At 42.8% G+C, this 18,091-nt stretch overlaps 1 protein-coding gene across 3 annotated transcripts in view; it reads left to right on the top strand.

Moving 5' to 3' along the window:
- The first annotated feature begins 794 nt into the window (after positions 1-794).
- clybl (citrate lyase beta like) overlaps positions 795-18,091 on the top strand; it is a 58,185-nt gene continuing 40,888 nt past the window's right edge. For all 3 annotated transcript variants that reach the window (XR_003933189.1, XM_030112086.1, XM_030112087.1), the window contains exon 1: positions 795-837. Coding sequence is in view for 2 of the 3 variants with exons in the window: in XM_030112086.1 (XP_029967946.1) it covers positions 806-837 (32 nt within the window). In the remaining variant the exon portion in view is untranslated. The remainder of the gene's footprint in view (positions 838-18,091) is intronic.

Genomic DNA, 18,091 nt, shown 5'->3' on the forward strand with positions numbered 1-18,091 from the left:
CAAAGGCCAATCTTTATCGAGTGAAGTCACCAGTGTTTACCCTAAAAACTGTGTATCCCAGAAAACATCTGCTCTTGATAGTAGAATGCTTTTTTTTTTTTTTTTAAGTTTGGAATGATCTGTAAGAAGCAGAGATTTTTTTTATCCTCACTGAGACAATAGTGGAAAAAGAACCTGTGGACATAAAACCTTTCCTGTAAATCTCGCCTGGTTTACCACTAAATACTTCAGTCTCTACAGCCTTCATAAAGCATCCTGAGGCCAGCAGCACATTCCCATTTAAATACGAGCACAGCCCAAAAGCTGCCCTCTGAATGCTGACATTTGGAGCAAATCCCCGGCTGACTTAATCATGGAAAACACTGCTTGTCATTTATGCAGCACACTTGGACGTGGCTGGTGGTAGTGCTGGTAATTCACCACCACTGCTGTGAGAGACAACTCCTGGGGTGGCCTGTGCTCAAATCTCTTTCCTTTCACGTCTCCTGCAATTCCTTTTTACAAGCTTCTAACTGTCTCCTTGGACATCACACCTGAACAGAAGGATTACAGAGACTGTTAAAAAAAATCGTTTTCTTTTTATTTTAATAATACTGCAGAATAATCATAATAATGATAATATTGTGGCATAAACAACGCTCAGTGTGCCTGAACAGTTTACCTTCACATGTGCTCATAGTAGACCAGGGCCCGCCCCTTTTCATTTATTCTCCAATCACGTCATTCAGGCTGCACGCGGGACCTCCGGGTTTGTCCAATCGCGACCGGCTGCTTGCTGACGTCACTGGAAAACATGGCGGCGCGCATGATCCGAGCTGTGAAGCGTCTTGTCCCGCAGTAAGTCAGCTGGCGTTTCCTTTATCTTTCATAACGATCGGCTCTCTCCCTCTCCCGTGGAAAACACCGACAGTAAACCTACTGAATGTGAGCGAGGGGCTTGTTTTCACGTTTCCGTTTCACCTCGTGACACTTGTTTGTTCAGCCGTGTCAAAGTACAACACTTTACAGCAGTGCCTTCAGGTGTGCAGTCCCCTGTCACCTCTTCAAGGTTTATCAAAATATCAAACACAGTGTTGCAGCAAATATCTTACGAATTCTTGCACTTTCTGTTAAATCTTTTTAAAAACCTTGTAGAATCTCTGGTACAGAAGATCTATAATATATGCTGCACTTCAGTGCCATACCTTAAATAAAAAAAAATAACCTAGGTGGAAGGTGACTTCTTTAGAAAGAGTTTTAGGGACAGAAATAAAGCAAAATGCAATTTTATGTGACATTATAATTGAATATTTTAGAAAATCTGCTTTTGCAATTTGCTCATCCTTTACTAATGCCATGCACCTGCGATGCATTCTGAGAATTACCCTTTATATAATGTCACTCTATAAAGGCTTCTGATATTGTTACATTTTGCATTTTTGTGGAGAGAGCCAAGATGATTTTTATTTGTGCAGTTGTGTTGTTTGCATTTTTAAAACTTGAAATCGCTTTGCAAAAAGGTCTAGCCTGCTGTGGTGCACTTCAATAGCCTGTCAGTTTGAAAAATAAAGATGGCTGTATACACCAGAAACACAAGACAGAGGGAAAATTCGAATTCCCTACTAAGGAAGTGGTCATACAGGTAAAATGAGGAAAAAGTAGCCTTTTATGACATTGCCAATCACATTAACTCTCAAAATCATTATGCAATTCAAGAAGTATTTTTACCAATGGTATCAGGATTGTGTAACAGTTTTCAGCCACACAGTCATTCGTCGTCACCTGGAGGGTCATTAGAACAAAGTATGAAGCTGATATTATACCAACGCTCCAGAAATGCTGGTAATGCTTCAGTACTGATCCTTTGAAAGTTCTGCATCAAAAAATGTAACGCTATTTCCTATGATTGTGTAGTTGTTATTCAGCTGAATCAGGTTTTCCACTTCTAGTTTACAATTTTTAGATTATCTGAAGAAAAGCAATTTTATATGGAATTGTAAGTGAGCTGTTGCCACATATGAATGACTGAAGACAGTGGAGCGTGCTGTGCAAATGGATTCTTCATTCTGCTCATGCGTTCCCTCGTATGTAGAGTCACATCATAACGTGCACAAAAAACAAGAAGCTCATGAATCAAAACCAAGCCAAACCTCTTTCTTCTGGTCAGGCATGTTTTCAGGATGAATAACTGCTGAGACCCTCGAGCCACCAATAAATGCAACAACAACTCCAGAAGTATTCTTCAAGTAATTCTAGCAGCAAACAGGAAGCTAGAAGTGGTAGGCTGAAGTGCACCTCTTCCTCTCTGTCAAAGAGGCTGTGTAATCGTTTTCAGCTGGGTTCATGTATGTGTGGATTGAACCTGGATCGATTTGTTTACAGATCATTCTAATATGACTTCTTTCAGTCAGGTTGAGAAAAACACCCATGTAAACGGGGCCACTGAACCCTTTTACCAGGGCTGTGATTGGCTCATTCAAGAAATAAAGCCCTGTTTTGTTTTTTTTAATGAAACAGTTTGATGCTTACGTATTTATAGTGAATTACATTTAAATGAACTCACCAATGCTTCCGTTACTGTATACCATGACACATCACATTGTACCATAAACTAAACCCTCTACCAATGAGTTTCATGCCATTTCTTGACAGATCCTTCAGAAAGTGAACACATTCAGGCAGAGGGCTGGTATTTGCGTCATGCTGACGGAGATATTGCGGTGGTGAAACCAAAAAAAATATGTAGGTTCATTTGGTTTGTTTCACTTTTACACTGCACTTTTGAAAGTGGGCCAAATCATTTTGACCCAGTCATACTGTTACAGAAGCTGATCATTTGAGGTGTTCTTGCCACTAACACTTCCTTGAAATGAGCTCTGTCTTTGGTTTTTATGGGCTTCCTGTGGCTGACGCTGTTGTCTTTGTTTTTTCTTGCTCAAAATGCACCTCCTGAAAAACTAACTGAATGAACTGCACCAGTTCAATTCAGCTCGATGTATATAGCGGCAGGTACAACACAGGCAAATGTGGAAGGGAAAAAAAACCCTTTAAAAGGAAGAAATCTTTCCAGAACCAGGTTCAGAGGGGGCGGCTTTCTGGCTGGCTTGTAAGTTATTCGAAAACCACATTTTCAACTGGGCCACATATTTCTTCTTTGGTCTTCATCAGTGCCTGAGCTTCATGTTGTATCCCATAAATCCTGCTGTGCTTCTTTTGTAACACTTTGTTTTTTGCTGTTATGCAAATGCAGTAGTAATGGATGTTTTTTTTTTTTTTTTGGTACTGTAGCAACATTCTGTTGTCATACAGGGACATCTAGTGGTCACAGATGGTATTTATGGGTAGCTATGGAATATTAATTGGATGACCAGCCAAATAACTAAATAAAGTCATGAATATACAGTATTACTGTATTATACTACACATATTTCACAATACGGGATACTTTCACAGGTATGACGTAGTCTTTAACGAGGGACATTTTTCTACAGTCTTGCAGTCTCTCAGTTGCTTTTCTTAATTTCTTTCCCAAAAGTACCTGCACTTTATAGACTTGCAACATTAAATTACTAAAGCTCTCCAAACATGCTTGTCGGTGCGTTTCTCTGAGATGAGATCAGTCAGGGGCAGATGGCTGGCCGTCAACGTTTTCCTCATGATCTGCTTTTCTACCGTTTTGTAACCTCTCACAGAAGTCTCATTGGATGTGGAGAAAAAAAAAAAAAACTTTAAACAGTTTGAATGTTACTTCCAGTTAAACCTGAGTGGGTTTGATATTCCAGTGATGTGTCTGGTCTGGTCTGGTCAACAACATGGTGACATGTGGCTCTAATTCGAGGCACATGAATTTCCAGAGGCACAAAGCTGATGATCCTGCCAAATTAGAGTGTGAAGTGACTGTCACGCCACACTGGTGTGTGTGTGTATGTGTGTGTGTTAGAGCATGTGCTTTGTACTCCTGGGCATGCCCAGAACAGAATTTCCATGCAATCTCTGTCAAAAAATAAGTAAAATCTATTTTCCTGGATTAGTGTAATTTGCACATGGGCATTAAAAACAGTAGATCCTCCTTCTGGGATTCATCTTAATTTTGACTGCTGCTAGAGGGAAGCGGTGCGTTAATGGTTAAACGCAGCTCACTCAGATGGCTGGAACCAGGAGAGGAATGTGTGTGCTCGTTTTATGGACAGCCTAGAGCCCTCGCCCTGGCATTGGCGGCAGACTGCTCTTTGTCACAAACACCCTCGTGTCAAAGATGCAACAGCATCCTGGAGGAAGCATTGACTGCTGCTATGAAGTCGACAAGTGATGAAAGTAGCCTAGAGGTTGTCAATTAGGAGAGCCAAGGCCTGGACCTTATAAGTTAATGGGCAGTTTCCCCTCACAGGGCCTGCTAGGGCTTTATAGCACAGCTTATAAAAACCCTAAGTGTAATGCACCCCTATAACGTTTTCAATTAAGACGAGGGGGCATAAAGCAGTGCAGACACTTGGCAGTCATGCTAGAATGTTTATAAAGTGGCATTTGGCATAAATTGGCAGGGGAATTTTCAATTGCCCCAGTTGCTTTAAGCAGCAGCTACTGTGCAGAATTTTATTTTGATGGCACTTCATGCTGACTGGAAGCATTACAGACTTCCTGGTGTCTTCCCATTACCAGTTCCTTTAGCTTGCTCATAAGGACACAGCCAGGAGTGTAAAAGCCCCGTCTTCCAAGTCATAAAAGAGATGAGAAACAATGCATGATTTTTAATATCCATGTGTCTTATTAAAGTACGTATTACTACAGTGTGTGGCAATGCAGGCATTGTTTTGTAGTAATTTAATTCTGAAATATACATTATCAGATTAATTTACAATTAGATAAAATGTCTTAAACCTTTGTTTGTAATGCTTTTAGAGGGCGGAGAAGTGAAGAATCCGTTTGCTCATCTGGTGTCCTCTGCAGCCGAGCTTTCTTTGGCTTCCGGTAGAAAAATAAATGAGTGTTGAATAAACACCAGCGTGTTGACACCTCATTTCCTCATTGATTGGTGGTGGAAGCCGAGCTTGAGGTGTGTGGCCATAATCCAATCAAGCAAGAAAACAACCACAGGGACTGTGTAACCAAATTCTCCCGCTTTGGGAGGGCCGGCAGGTTGGCCGAGGCACCCCAGACCCCCGGCTTTTCTCCGGCTATTTAATGGTTTATCTAATCCGTTACGAGGCACATTCTTGGCCATTGCATCACACTGTCAAAAAATGTGAAACTTTTTCTTGGATGGTACAACTAAACCGTGTTTAATATCTTGTTTCCTTATTTTTTTTTTCACATTTTATCTCAAAGTTGAATTAAATGTCAATAAGAAAACTCACAGTGGAACGTGACTGCTAAATCTGCACCACAGTGCCGTATTCACTGGTGCTGGCCAATGTCGCCGAGGAATCAGCCAAGGAATCAATAAATCGCTCTATTACCTGTTGTTGACCCAGCTAAGCTCGCCTTTGAAATCTGCTACAGAGCATTAAGTTAACACATGTTGCTGTGTGAAAACAAAGCTCTGGCGGCCGGCGTGGGGACCAGCTGAGTAAACAGGGTTCAGGGAGGCAGGGTGGCAGAGGAAAGAGGCCTACACTTGTCCTCGCGCCGACCAAGGTGAATCCATACGGCCAGCAGATGGATATGCTAACCTGCATCCGAGGAGTGGAAAAAAAACCCAACCAAAACAAGTGGCTCCACTCCGGCAGCCGAGCCTTTGATCAGCAGCACATCTCAGGCTTCAGCGTCGGACCTCTTCAGACCCCAGAGCGCACATGGAATTGCATCTGTATAAACATGTCCGGGGAGGAATGTGTGAACAATGCAACAAAAGAATTGTGTCCCAGAAACACGGGGTGGACTTGGCGAACGGCTGGTTTGTGTGGTTAAGGCTCTGAGCGCGGCGGTCAGATTGAATGAAAAGCTGAGGAAATAGGCTCTGTTTTTAATGACAACACGAGTGGGGAGACTTGTGTTTTGGGCTTTTTACAGATGTTCACTGATGCATTTATCATTTTAAAACTGTAGCAGTCCCACAAGTCCGATTTTTTTTTTTCCACAATCATCTCTGAAAAAAATATCGACATTAAAAATTCTTTGTTTTATCCTAAAAGCCTTATAGTATAAATAATGATGTTTCAGCTCACTGCTGTTGCTGTTTGCCACCTCCCCACTGCTGATTGAACTGTACTAAAGGCTTTACTGGAGGCATGACTAAGAATTACTAATAAAGTGTGTGTTTGGCTGGTGCAGTTTAGCCCATGCAACATTAATTGGGTAGCAAAGTTGTGTGTGGGCAGGATATTGCTTCCAGGTTTGCGAGTCAGCTCCTCTGTCACAAGACCGTCGAGGTGCTTTTGGCTAATAAATACACACCGGTTTGGATTCCGTTCTCAGCTCGGAGGTGCCTGTTTGTGTGACTGGAAATGGTGATTCTGCAGCAGTTTGGAGAAAACCCGTCTTGTCCTGTCCCCTCTCCCTCGGCCAAGGTGGTGTTTTTTGGTCTTCTCACAGCACTGAGAGGTTGGCTCATTGCCATGGTGATGGTCGGCTAGTTCCAGGGCGATGAGGTGTAATTTACCCAGCATTTCCTGTCTGATACACAGCACCCTAATGAGTAAGAGGCCTGCTTTTATAGCAGAGTGTTTGTTAACCAGGCACAGCAGGATGTGTGTGTTGTGTGTGAGTGTGTGTGCGTGTTTTTCCTTGTGCCACTCTGCCTTAACATGCTTAAGTGTGTGTATATGTGTGTGTGTGTGTGTGTGTGTGTGCACTGATAGTTGAGACGATCTGTAGCGGTACAGGGCTCCACGCTGTGGCGCGGCGGCTGCAGTTCTGCCTTTAACCCCTCGGTGTCAGTGCAGACAGTCTGCCTTGTGATCCAGTCTCAGACAGAAACAGGGTTTTTTTTTGTATCAAGTGTGTCTTTTATCTCATAAAGTTCCCTCATTAAACACTCCTACACTGTCACTGAGTGTGTGTCCAGACAATATCACCGACTGTACCTCATGGTCATGTGATATTAAATACAGCCAGAGGTAATGTTTAACAATAAGTTACTACAGAGTAATGAAGATTTAAAGCTTGTACAACAATTATACTGTTATTTATTATAAACCGACACTTAAAATTGAATCGAATGTTTGAGTATTACATTCATGTGAATTTGGTGACAGTTTAAGAAATACTTTATTTTATCTTTGACAATTAAAAGTCATTGTGATTAGGTGACATGATGTGTTTTATTTTAATCTACTTTCTGTCTCCACTTGGCAGCAGATTAATTGCCAGACTCTGCTCGGGCGTGGGCTTCTCTGATGGGCTTCTGTCACTTCTGACATTTTCCACACTTGATGAATTGCAGCCGCAGCTCTTAATGGTTCAGGCGTAATACAACAGCTGCAGAACACCGATGACCTGTGTGAGTGTGTGTGCTGGGTTTCTGAAAGACGGAGAGAAGAGATTTGCTGTGACATTCCTGGGTCAGGTTTACACACAGCAGTTTTTTTGGTATTTAAAAGTGCGTCTCAGCTCTGTGGAGAAGTCACTAAGTATTTTCCTCCCACTTGTTTTGAAACCTGTGCTTGTGTGCATGGACATTTTGGTTTGTTGAGCCTTTATTTAGCCAGGTGTCTCTCAGATCGAGTGGCGGTGAAGACAGCAGAGCCACGGTGAGTTGGATGGGCAGTTGGATGTGAAGGGTCTGCTTGCTCGGGGGCTCACAGCTGTGACCCGCCTGCTGGAGGAAAGCCTCCTCGCCTCACCTCCAAACCACCACCGCCTCAAACAACAAACAAGCTGGACGTGCAGGAGTTAATAGAACCTATATTTCTAAGTTTCTGTTCTCTAATTCACACAATTGACATTCCAGATGTTGAGGTTATTTGAGGTTTTGTACAGTTGGAAAACTTGTCTGCGTGATTGCAAACACAGAACCCTGCAGTGACAATGAAGAACACAAAAAAACAACCTTACTTAGTGGAATTCTTCTTTTTTTTTTTCCAGCAAGGTGCTGGCTGATTGCTCTTGTTTGTTTGTTTTGTCTTTCTAAATTTGGATGTGATGCAGCACTTGTCATCCCGTGGCCGGGGCCAGCGCCGGCTGCAGACAGGGAGCCTCCTGTTAGCTCCACACTTCATTAGAACCAGGTTTCACTTGTACCACACACATTCAAACAGCGGGGCCATCTCCCTCGCATCAAAGCACATTTCACACAAAGCGTTGTCTCTGTGTCCGTCTGCTAATGATGCATGCCGCACTCATTTTTAACACTGACACCCTCCTCTCCCTCGCGCGCTCGCTCGCGCTCACCAGCTCCTAAAGTCTGATTCCGTGCCTCCTCCGTCCCTGTGTCTTTGCCTCCCCCCTCAGTCGTTCGCGGTGTTTGTTTGGCTGCTGGGTTTTGTTTGTTTATTGTTTCCAGATGGCAGACGCAGACTTCATTTGTGTGGCTTTCAAGTTCCCAGAGAGCTTTTTACAGCCCTGGCTCAAGCGCTTATCCTGTTTCCTCCAGCCAGGCTTTATGATGGGCCCTTTTATATGTAGCAACTGGAAACAACTGTCACTAGCAGTCTGCGTCGGGCGGAGCAGGAGAGAGACGTCAGCGTCTCCATCACTGGCTGAGCCGTCGATCATCCGACGAGGACGAGGCTTCTCTCTCCCCTCGGGGTGAACTTTATCGGCGTGGCGGAATTAGAGAGGAAACACTTGATCGTGTTCGACCCGTCCACACTTGAGCAGAGAGCTGGGACGCAGTGTGCAGCGGTGCTTCTGTCGACGTGACGGGAAGGCGGCGTGCTCGCAGTAGTGATGGCACCGGGAGCGTTGTTCGGTTTCCTTCAGGACCTGCCTGAGTCTGGCCTGGGCATCATTAGGCGCTCTGACATCACTTATTTACAGGAAGCCGGGAGGGCAAGCCGCCCAGTAAACGTGGGGGAGGACCAGTGCACGTCTTTACTCATCGGATGCGGTTTTAAGACGGGGCAGTAATCAAAGCTCTCGGCTATATAAAACCCACCCCTTCTCCTTAAGGAGGCCTTTTCTCCTGGCTGCTGCTGAATGAGTGATTATCCTGGCATTCCAACCTGCCTAATCCCATTTCTAACACTGATTTATAAGGGAGTTGCAGTGGCCAAAGCGCCGCATTCACTGGTGCACCTCACGAAGGCCCGCCGGCGAAAGGGAAGTGTCAAACCACGTTGTACGTCTGCGCGGTATTAACATGTAAACACGTCAGAAACATCAGGAGAAGCCAACGTTCAGAGGACCGCCAGAGAAAGTGACAGCTCTCACCTCACATGACATGACGGGATAATGGTGCGTTTGTTCTGCTATTTATAAGGCCTGTGTCGGTTTAGAGGTGGAGCCGCCTTTCACGTTTAAAATGGTGGCACCGTCATTACGCTAACCCTCATGTGACCCTGCACAAGGGGATCCGAGCCGAAGTGTGAGGGGATCTGACTTTAATGTTCACGTAATCAGTGGTGTTTGTGTTTTACCACCACTGAGCGCCTGGCCGGCCGGCTAATCTCATCAGGGTTTGGGCTGTGGCGCCGGGGTGAGGGAGAGGACAGCCTAGCATGACCCATATCCTCGTGCCAGGACGGCTACTACTCTGCGACTCCACTGCGCAGCTCCACCAGAGTTTACTACGAGGCCCTTTGCCAGGGTGTTTACTACCCAACTGTCTGGCACAACAAGATAATGCCTGTACTAATGCCCTCTAAGGACACAGCCACTCTCATATCGGAGGGTCTGCTCGCCTCCACCACGCCAGACTGCAGCAAGAACTTACTCATGGAGAAGTTGTGGAAGAAATGCAGACTGGCTTCGAGTTCTAACAAGCTTACATAGATTTAACAGGAAGTTAACATTTAACCCTAAAAGATGTAGGTGGGTTTAGCAGCATTATACTTTATTACTTTTGCTTGCAGAAATAAAATAGAAGCCAAACAGCTGAACTGTTTCCATTGTAGAGATTCTTCTGGATGCTGCCTTTATTTTTACATCAAGCCGTCTCTGAATATCCCAAAACAAATTGGTCACATTGAAGTCCGACAGCGTGAACAGAAGGACCGAGGACTTTTTAAAGACGGGTTGCAGGAAGTTGGATTTGCCATTGTACCTATTAAATTGTTATCTAAGGGGTAATGGTGTTTTCTCTACTTTGTAAGTCAGTGAGCGGTCACTCTGTAATCTCAGCCAAGTGCCGTTAATCCCAGTCAACACACAGGCAGCGTGCCGGAGGTTGTGTTTAGGGTGTTTCGCACGCAACGAGAAGTTGTTGAAACATTCTGAACTCCAGCGTCATGCATTGTCACCAAACAGTTCAGAGCCGTGCGAAGAAATTCAACCCATCACACCTTCTCTTTCATGACTGTTTTTCTATTGAAGACGTATCGAATATATACGTTGAAAAATCACTTCTGATTGAAACTGGAGTGATTAGCTCTAAGCTCACACACTGCCGAACGTTTTGGACGAATTCCAGATTTTTCTAAACAGCAGAGTCACTTGGTGTGTGAGGTTTAACGTCCTGGAGAAACAGCGCCGCTGAACTCGCTTTCTCAACCTTTGGAGCATCAGAAAGCTGCTTTGTCCTCAGTTTCAGATCACCGTCCTGCCACTGCAGGCACACACACACACACACACACACACACACACACACACACACACACACACACACACACACACACACAGGAAACGGATCAGGAGCGGGCTGTTTGATGGTCTAATTTAAAACAGTGGATATTTTTGAGCTGTGAGTGTGTGTGTGTGTGTGTGTGTGTGTGTGTGTGGACACAAGGGCATAATAAAAGTAGTTCCTTTATGTGAGGGATAGCTTTCCTGTTTTGATGTTCGGATGTAATTCTAAATATTTCGTTTTCCATTTCATTTTAAAAGCGGTCATTGATATGGAAACCTGAAATGGTTCCTCCACCCATTTTTTTAACTAACCTTTTGATCTTCAGTTTAGATTAAATCATTCTCCACCTCAGGATGGATGATACAGTAAGATATTTAATCTAAGTGTCATATTTGTTACATTTCTTGAGTGAGAACTGAATTCTGATGGAGTTATGCCCGAAATTTGATTATCTTTTCATTTGCAGTAATAATTAATTAATGCAGGATCCTCCGACTTCCATCTGGGAACTCATGTTCAAATCAAACAAACCATTTAACAGAGCTGAAATTCTCACTTGGTTTTAATTATCACCTAATAGCTGATGTGACAACAAACAAGTAATTATTGTCTCTTCTTCACTGTAAGCCCAGCCCACAAGTGAAGGTGCCTCTGTGCATTTCAATAAAAGGTTTGTGTTTATGTAAATCAATCCCCGCGGTGCTAAATGTCTCAAACACTTTCATTTTATTTCCCATCTGAGAAGTTTGGGTCTGATTTTCTTGTGTGTGTTCATACAGATTTTCCTGCATCAAAACATATTTAGTATTTATGTTCATGCAGCTTCATTAAATGTCGTTGCTTTGCTGCACAGAGGAGTAATATGTGTTCCGTGAGGCGTTTATCAAACACAAACCACAGTGTAGTACCTAAGATATTTTGCCTATATGCTCACGGCTGGCTCATTTATTTAGACAGCAACCTGCGAGCCAAACCTATTAAACCAACAGATTAAAAACATGCCTCGCCGTGTGTGATGTTAAATACTCGTCTGCAGACCTGCTCCCATAGACACACAAACACAAGCAGCATGGTAGGTCAGCTCATCTTTCATGTACACCGATTGACAAAGAGACTCCCTCCCATCAAAGGATTACAAATAAACTTCAGTGAAGCGACTGGCGCTCAAAATGGTGGCGAATGTCTTTTGTCTCTGTGTTTGTTTGAAAGAAAGCTAGATATCTGTAGTTATTTATTCTTTTTTGCTTTTTATTTTAATCCCCAAACGATGTAAATTGTTGGCATTAGGTGTAGCGGGGTTTTTATTGTGTGTCCGTCTCCAGGAAGGCCATGTTTAGCGTGAATAGTGAACGATGGTCTGACTCAGATGGCGGGATCGGACAGACCATGAGCAAATTGCCATGCCTTTTAGTCCTATCTTCGCTGATGCGGTACTTCCTCAGGCTTTTGTCTCCAGTTTGGGGCACAGCTGTCAGGCTAGGTGCTATCCGTGCTCCCCTCCCAAAAACCTCAGGCCACGCGCCACTGCACCCCAAACACTAAATAGGAGCATTAGACACACCGTGTTAAGGGCTGCTGGTGTTTGAGCGCCGGCTTTGGGTGCCTGTCTTGTCTCATGGCCGGAGACATGTGCATTATCACACAGATGCACGCACAGCTGCCCACCACACCGCTGAAGTTATCTCCTGCTCCCTGCCCTCCTGCAAAACAACAGATTTTCTCCATTGCATTAAAAGCCCATTGTCCTATCGCTGACTTCTGTTGTGTCTGCTGGCCACTGACCCCTCTCCATCCTTTTCGTTTCCCCCTCCCAGGCACAGATCTGCACTGTGAAAATACCCACAAGGCCCACCTACCCATATGTAGTGTTGCAGATTTTGATTATGCACCACTGGCATCACACCTCAGCAGGATATATCCAAACATGAAAATTAATTCACAGCTAAATGCTACTATATGCAGCCTGAGAGGGGAGGGAAGAGGGGAAATCAAACACAGGTTTACACTAGTGAAAAGCTTCAGCATTAAGAAAGAGAGCCTTAAGGCAAGCACAGAAAGTACTGTTCATTAATGTGCAAAGCAAATGAAACAGTTACTCCCCCCACCAGCAAACAACACACCCACCCACATGTGTACATACAAAGACATGCATGCAATGGTCATTTCGGGAAAGGGAAAATCCATCTGATTACTGGCAATTTAAACTGGTGTAAAAACAGAAACGGACCTCAGTAAAACAGATGTAAAATACTTTTTGAGCTGCATAAAAAAATCAAGTTAATGGAAAAGAATAAAATCAGCATAATGATCTGAAATAGTAAACAGAGCCTCGCTCACAAGAGAGCTGCATTGATCAGCCTGAAATCAGAAAGTTTAGAGCAGATTCTTGCTGTGTTTCAGAAGTTTTAACACTGTTGTCCAATTTACCTCCACACTAACAAATTTTCAACACTGTGCTTTTCTGAACCTTTACGTTAAAAGTATTTCAAAAGAAAAAAAAACACACCTCTTTTTGTCAGATGTGTCATATTGGACTAAAGGTATTCCGCCACGATGCTTTTTTAACAGCTTTAATGATATTTTAGGCTGTTTGTTATGAACTTAAGCATGAAAGTACTTGGGCATGACTTTGTCTCAGAGCAATGCAAATGGAATTGCCCCCTGATGGGGTGGAATGCACCCAGCTGGCCTTTAAAAGGTGATAATTGGAAAATACAGGATGGAGCCACAGTCAAAGTGGGGACCTTGTGTTCGACTGAGTTAGCCATGGTGAACAAGAAGGGAGAATATAGCACACGATTCTATAATACACTGTGATATGTAAAGACGGTGGATGCCAGAAAATCCAAACAGATTTTCCAAGAATATCCAGCAGGGACATTTTTTCCCCCTGAAATATCAAATATAGTTGCGGTAATTCCTTGAAATACCTTCATTACATAATGTGAAAAAATAAATATACCAATGAGGAATGTTGAAGTAGAAAAACCTCACTGAAATGCTACTTATTCAGATTCTGGAACCAAAACAAAAAGCTTCTGGACAGCTTCTCTCAATTTTCCTCTTTATGTGCCGTTGGAATATTTTCCTTAGCTTTGTTGAAATCTGTGGATTTGAATTCTCAGCTGCTGTTTGAGTGGATGTCAATATGTCTGGGAGCAGTGCTTCCCAACCAGGGGTCGAGAACCGTCTCCAGGGTGGGCGCCAGACATGACAGGGGAGCCTCGGGCCTTCGGCGAGTCTGAGGCTGTCAAAATTAGATTTCCACATGTCAAAGAGAAAAAAACACATTAGCATGTTGACTTGGAAAAGTGTCCATTGCTTTGATTTCTTTTTTTAAGTTCCTGTTTTGGGATCTTCAGATTGGATCGGCATTGCTGTGGATTTTAGCGCTTTTTCATTGATTCTGGTTTAATGTTTATTCCTCAGTACAACTATAGAATAAACAAAGAACAAGGTTGTGTCGTCTGCATATAATGAAACCGAATTACAGGTCAATATGCCAAGTTTCTGTACGTATCTTGATTGGCAGTGACACTCAGAAGTCTCTAACAAACCAGATCAGGATCTAGAGCAGCAAGTTCTGATGGAATGTCCCTCCACTTTGGAGTGGATGGTCTCACCAGTGTTTGGCTTCTCTGTAACCTTTGGACAAACCAGAGGTTGAGGTAGGGGGTCCGCAACTGTTCTTCAAAGTAATCTGGGTTGCATGGCCTCCAAGGAAGTGAGTTTGGAAACCACTGATACCATCGGTGAGAGTGGCTTTGAAAGACAAATGTCAAAAATGTTAGATTTCATTGGCGAGCCTCAGTGTTCTCTCATTTTTCACACATCTCTTCAGACTGATAGCACTGTGCAAAATAAGTCACTACAAATCAGATCTGTGTCCATCGGTGTTATCATCTAAAAAGACTGGGAATCAAGTCAAATGTGAGATGTGAAAAAAAAATGTTTTTAGAATGGCAGTGCTTCAGACTATAATTTATTTATTTCCACAACGTTGATGGGTTTAACTTCAACTTGATACAGACACTAGTGTTGCCACTTCTGATTATATTTAGGGTTTTTTTTCTTTTGTCCATTCCAGAAAACAATTTTTAATGGTTATAAAGACTATTTGCTGTTGTGTGTTTTCCGTGATGAGAACATTGTGCTTTACTCAGTGTCCCACATATTGTGTGTTAGAAGTTAAATCTTAACCCTTCATCAGGATCACCTGATTTTAAATTCATATATAAAAACCAGCCAAGCGGAGTGCGTGAGCTGCAATGTCTGGCTAAGGTGACGTCTTTAAACCAAAATCCAGAGTGAAGCCGGATTTGTTTGCGCTGCGTTCAAGAAAGATAAAATGTGCTTTTTGATAAATCATTTAAAGTTTTTTTTTTGCTATTAGATAGACGCTATGGGAGACATTTGTATGAGATAAAGTCCTCCGCTGTTTACTGCCGAGCGTAGTACAAAACTCATATCATTGATCACAGAGCGATTTCTCTTGAGGCTCCACTTTCATGGAACAACCTGCCGGAGAATCTGAGTACATTTCTTCTTTTAAGTTGCTCCTGAAAATTCACTTTTATCGTAATGCCCTCTTGTAATCTTTATTTATTGATTTATTTTTAGCTGCTTGAATGATTTATTTGTGGGAATGTATAAGCAGTGTTGGTTTCTCCACCTTTATGTCTGCCTTGTAACAGTGCTGATTTTGGTAAATGCTACAAAATGAATCTAATTATCACTGGTATTGACAGAAACAGACAGATATACCCACAGGTTAAAAAAAAAAGAGTCTGTCTTTCATCTAATCTCTTGCTATGTGACGGGGTGTTTGAGAATTTGTAAAACAGCAAAGCTTTTCTCTTCTCCTCTTGAAAGCTTGTTTGAAGGCTAGCCGTCTTGCTGTGTGTCTCAAAGCGATTGCATTATGTCGGTATCTTTTACCACTTTTTACACTGCTGCAGTCTCCGAGGTGTTTGCGCCAGCTTTTACAGCAACATTTTTTTTTAAGCAACAACCAAACCTTTCGTGATTTGTTCCACTTGATTGGACAATTTCGTTAATTCAAAATTTCTCTTTAGTGAGATAAAAGGCTGAAAGAAAGTTAAAAATCCACATTGCGACCAATTCATAAAACCTGACACAGCATTCCTTTAGTAGTCAGGAAGGAAGGAAGCGGCGTGGGAAGGTCGGGAGGCCTGTACAGGAGCTCTTCCGTTTACAAGGCGTGATTCAAAGCGTTTCTTCTCTCTTGTGGTGTGAGCCCATGCAGCAGGTCTCCATTACAGCGCTCGCCTCTCGGACAGAATGTGACAGTGATCGGGCTCGTTTGAAGTTCAGCTTTAGTCCAGCACCTGAAGAGAGGGACAGGAGTGAGCTGCACGGCCAGAGAGAGAAGGCAGCCGTCTCTCTGCACATTACTGAGCCGTGGTGTCGAGTTGGGACGTGCTATTGGGTATTTCTAGATCTGAAATGTGAAGCTTCTCTTAAGTGTTGAAGAAGCGATGAAGTTTAAGATCTGAGGCATCAGGATCTCTTTAATGCTTAGGGAAAATAAAGCTAGCCACCCTTATATTATATTAACAGTTTACTAAGGGTTTATTCTATATCTGCATTTAATGCGAGGTTTGGTTGTTCTGCCCCAATTTTTCCTCTCTAAAAGCACAATAGCATTTCCAGGCCTTTAACCCAAGCTAATGAAATGATCATACGTGGATGCGTGTTCATAGGAAACTTCTCCATCGTGACTTTTCGGCAGCACTTTGATCATTAGGCTGAGCTCCAGTCAAAACAGCCTGCAGCCTGTCAGTCGTCATGCCCTGTGTCAATCAGCAGACATTTCCAGTAAACATATGCCAACACCCATTCTGTGCGGTTCAGGAAATCTTTTGCTAGCTCCAAATGGAAATTTTTTAATGACTTCCTGTACCTGATGCCTGCTTTCGCTGTTTGGATCCCGGCTAACGCATCAGTTTGTCTGAGCTCCAGACTATTTGACCTTCACACGTTAGAGTTCTGTTGTTTTTAGGAATCGCTGCTGTTAGCGTCCTTGACGGCGCTCAGGTCAGCTCCAGCTCAGTTTGAATTTCATGATACTCTCTATCCGACGAAGCCTCCAGTCTCCAGACCTGACGAATAATGACGAAACATCTTGATTCATTCATAAAAGTGTGATATCGTAGCTTTGTGTTGAGAGATCCACAGCATTAATCTGAGTAGATTGTCTTTGTAGTCTTTGGGGAGGATTTTCATGTGTTTTGGGATTATTGAAAGGAACTGGTTTCTGGTTGGTCTGTGTCCTGTTAGCTTTTGTTAAAGCTTTGATGGGGTTGGTTTTTAGATGATACTTTCATTTGGAAAGTTTGTGGTATTTGTGAAATGGTTCAAAATCTGATTTCATTTGATAGTTTTTTCAAGAAGGGTGGAACAATTTCCAACAACCTGTTTTCTTTATCGTTGGTTCACTGTTCTGTTTTATCACATTTGACTTTTTTCTGTCGTTTTGTTGCAGCTTTTTACATCACAGCTGTTCAGACACATTTTCCAACACATGTTGATATATTCTTTTTCAACAAAGTCAAAAAGACCATATTTACCACCTAGGCCTGTACTGACGAGGTGAAAGAGTAAGTTATGGCTTTATCGTGCCATTGTGAGATATTGAATTTATAAAGTGCTAATGACGATACAGCCTCCTCATAGCACCGTACCTTCAAATAAAATACAGAGGTAGACCCAACAAAATACTTGCATTAACAATGCTTCCTTCTCCTAGCAGTCAGTTTCAGTCTTTTTTGTCTTAATTAAAATAATTATTTCCAGAGACAATTAAATTAAACCAACAACAGCCTACATAGCACTCTCATTATCAGCTGTAATAATCTCAAAAACTTAGTTAACACCTCTTTTTAACACTGAAATGTTTAGACTGCCAGCACGGTTTAAATATATTGGGTGCTAAGATACACGTTTTCCGTCTTGTTCTGAGGTACGTTGGTGCCAAACAGATTTAAAAAAAAAGAAAAAGTGAGTTTGAGTTTAGTTTCCACGATCCTCCCAGTAAGGGAAGGAAGGGGCACTGGTTAATGACGCTCTCACCCACACCGCACCCTCAGTGGAGAAATAGGCCGTGCCCTGGTCTTGCACTTTCCACACCATGACCGCTTCTGTTTTTATGATTCGGAATGATTCATGTTTTAACTTGCGGCCAGTAGATTTTCTTCATTGGCTGAAACAGTGGATCTGGCAGACCATATAGGACATCATGGAAGATCATATACGGGTATCAGTAAAAAATAGGATTGGGATGGCGACAGGGAGCCACTTGGACAGAGTGAAGAAACAATTATTAACTCTAACAGACTCTGAAAGTTGTGCTGTCAGCAGGAATCAGACCTAATGTTCACAGGCTGAAAAGCACTGAGTCTACAGTCTGATACATGCATTTCTTTAATG

This window comes from Salarias fasciatus, chromosome 16, assembly GCF_902148845.1.
Source record: "Salarias fasciatus chromosome 16, fSalaFa1.1, whole genome shotgun sequence".
Taxonomy (NCBI): Eukaryota; Metazoa; Chordata; class Actinopteri; order Blenniiformes; family Blenniidae; genus Salarias; species Salarias fasciatus.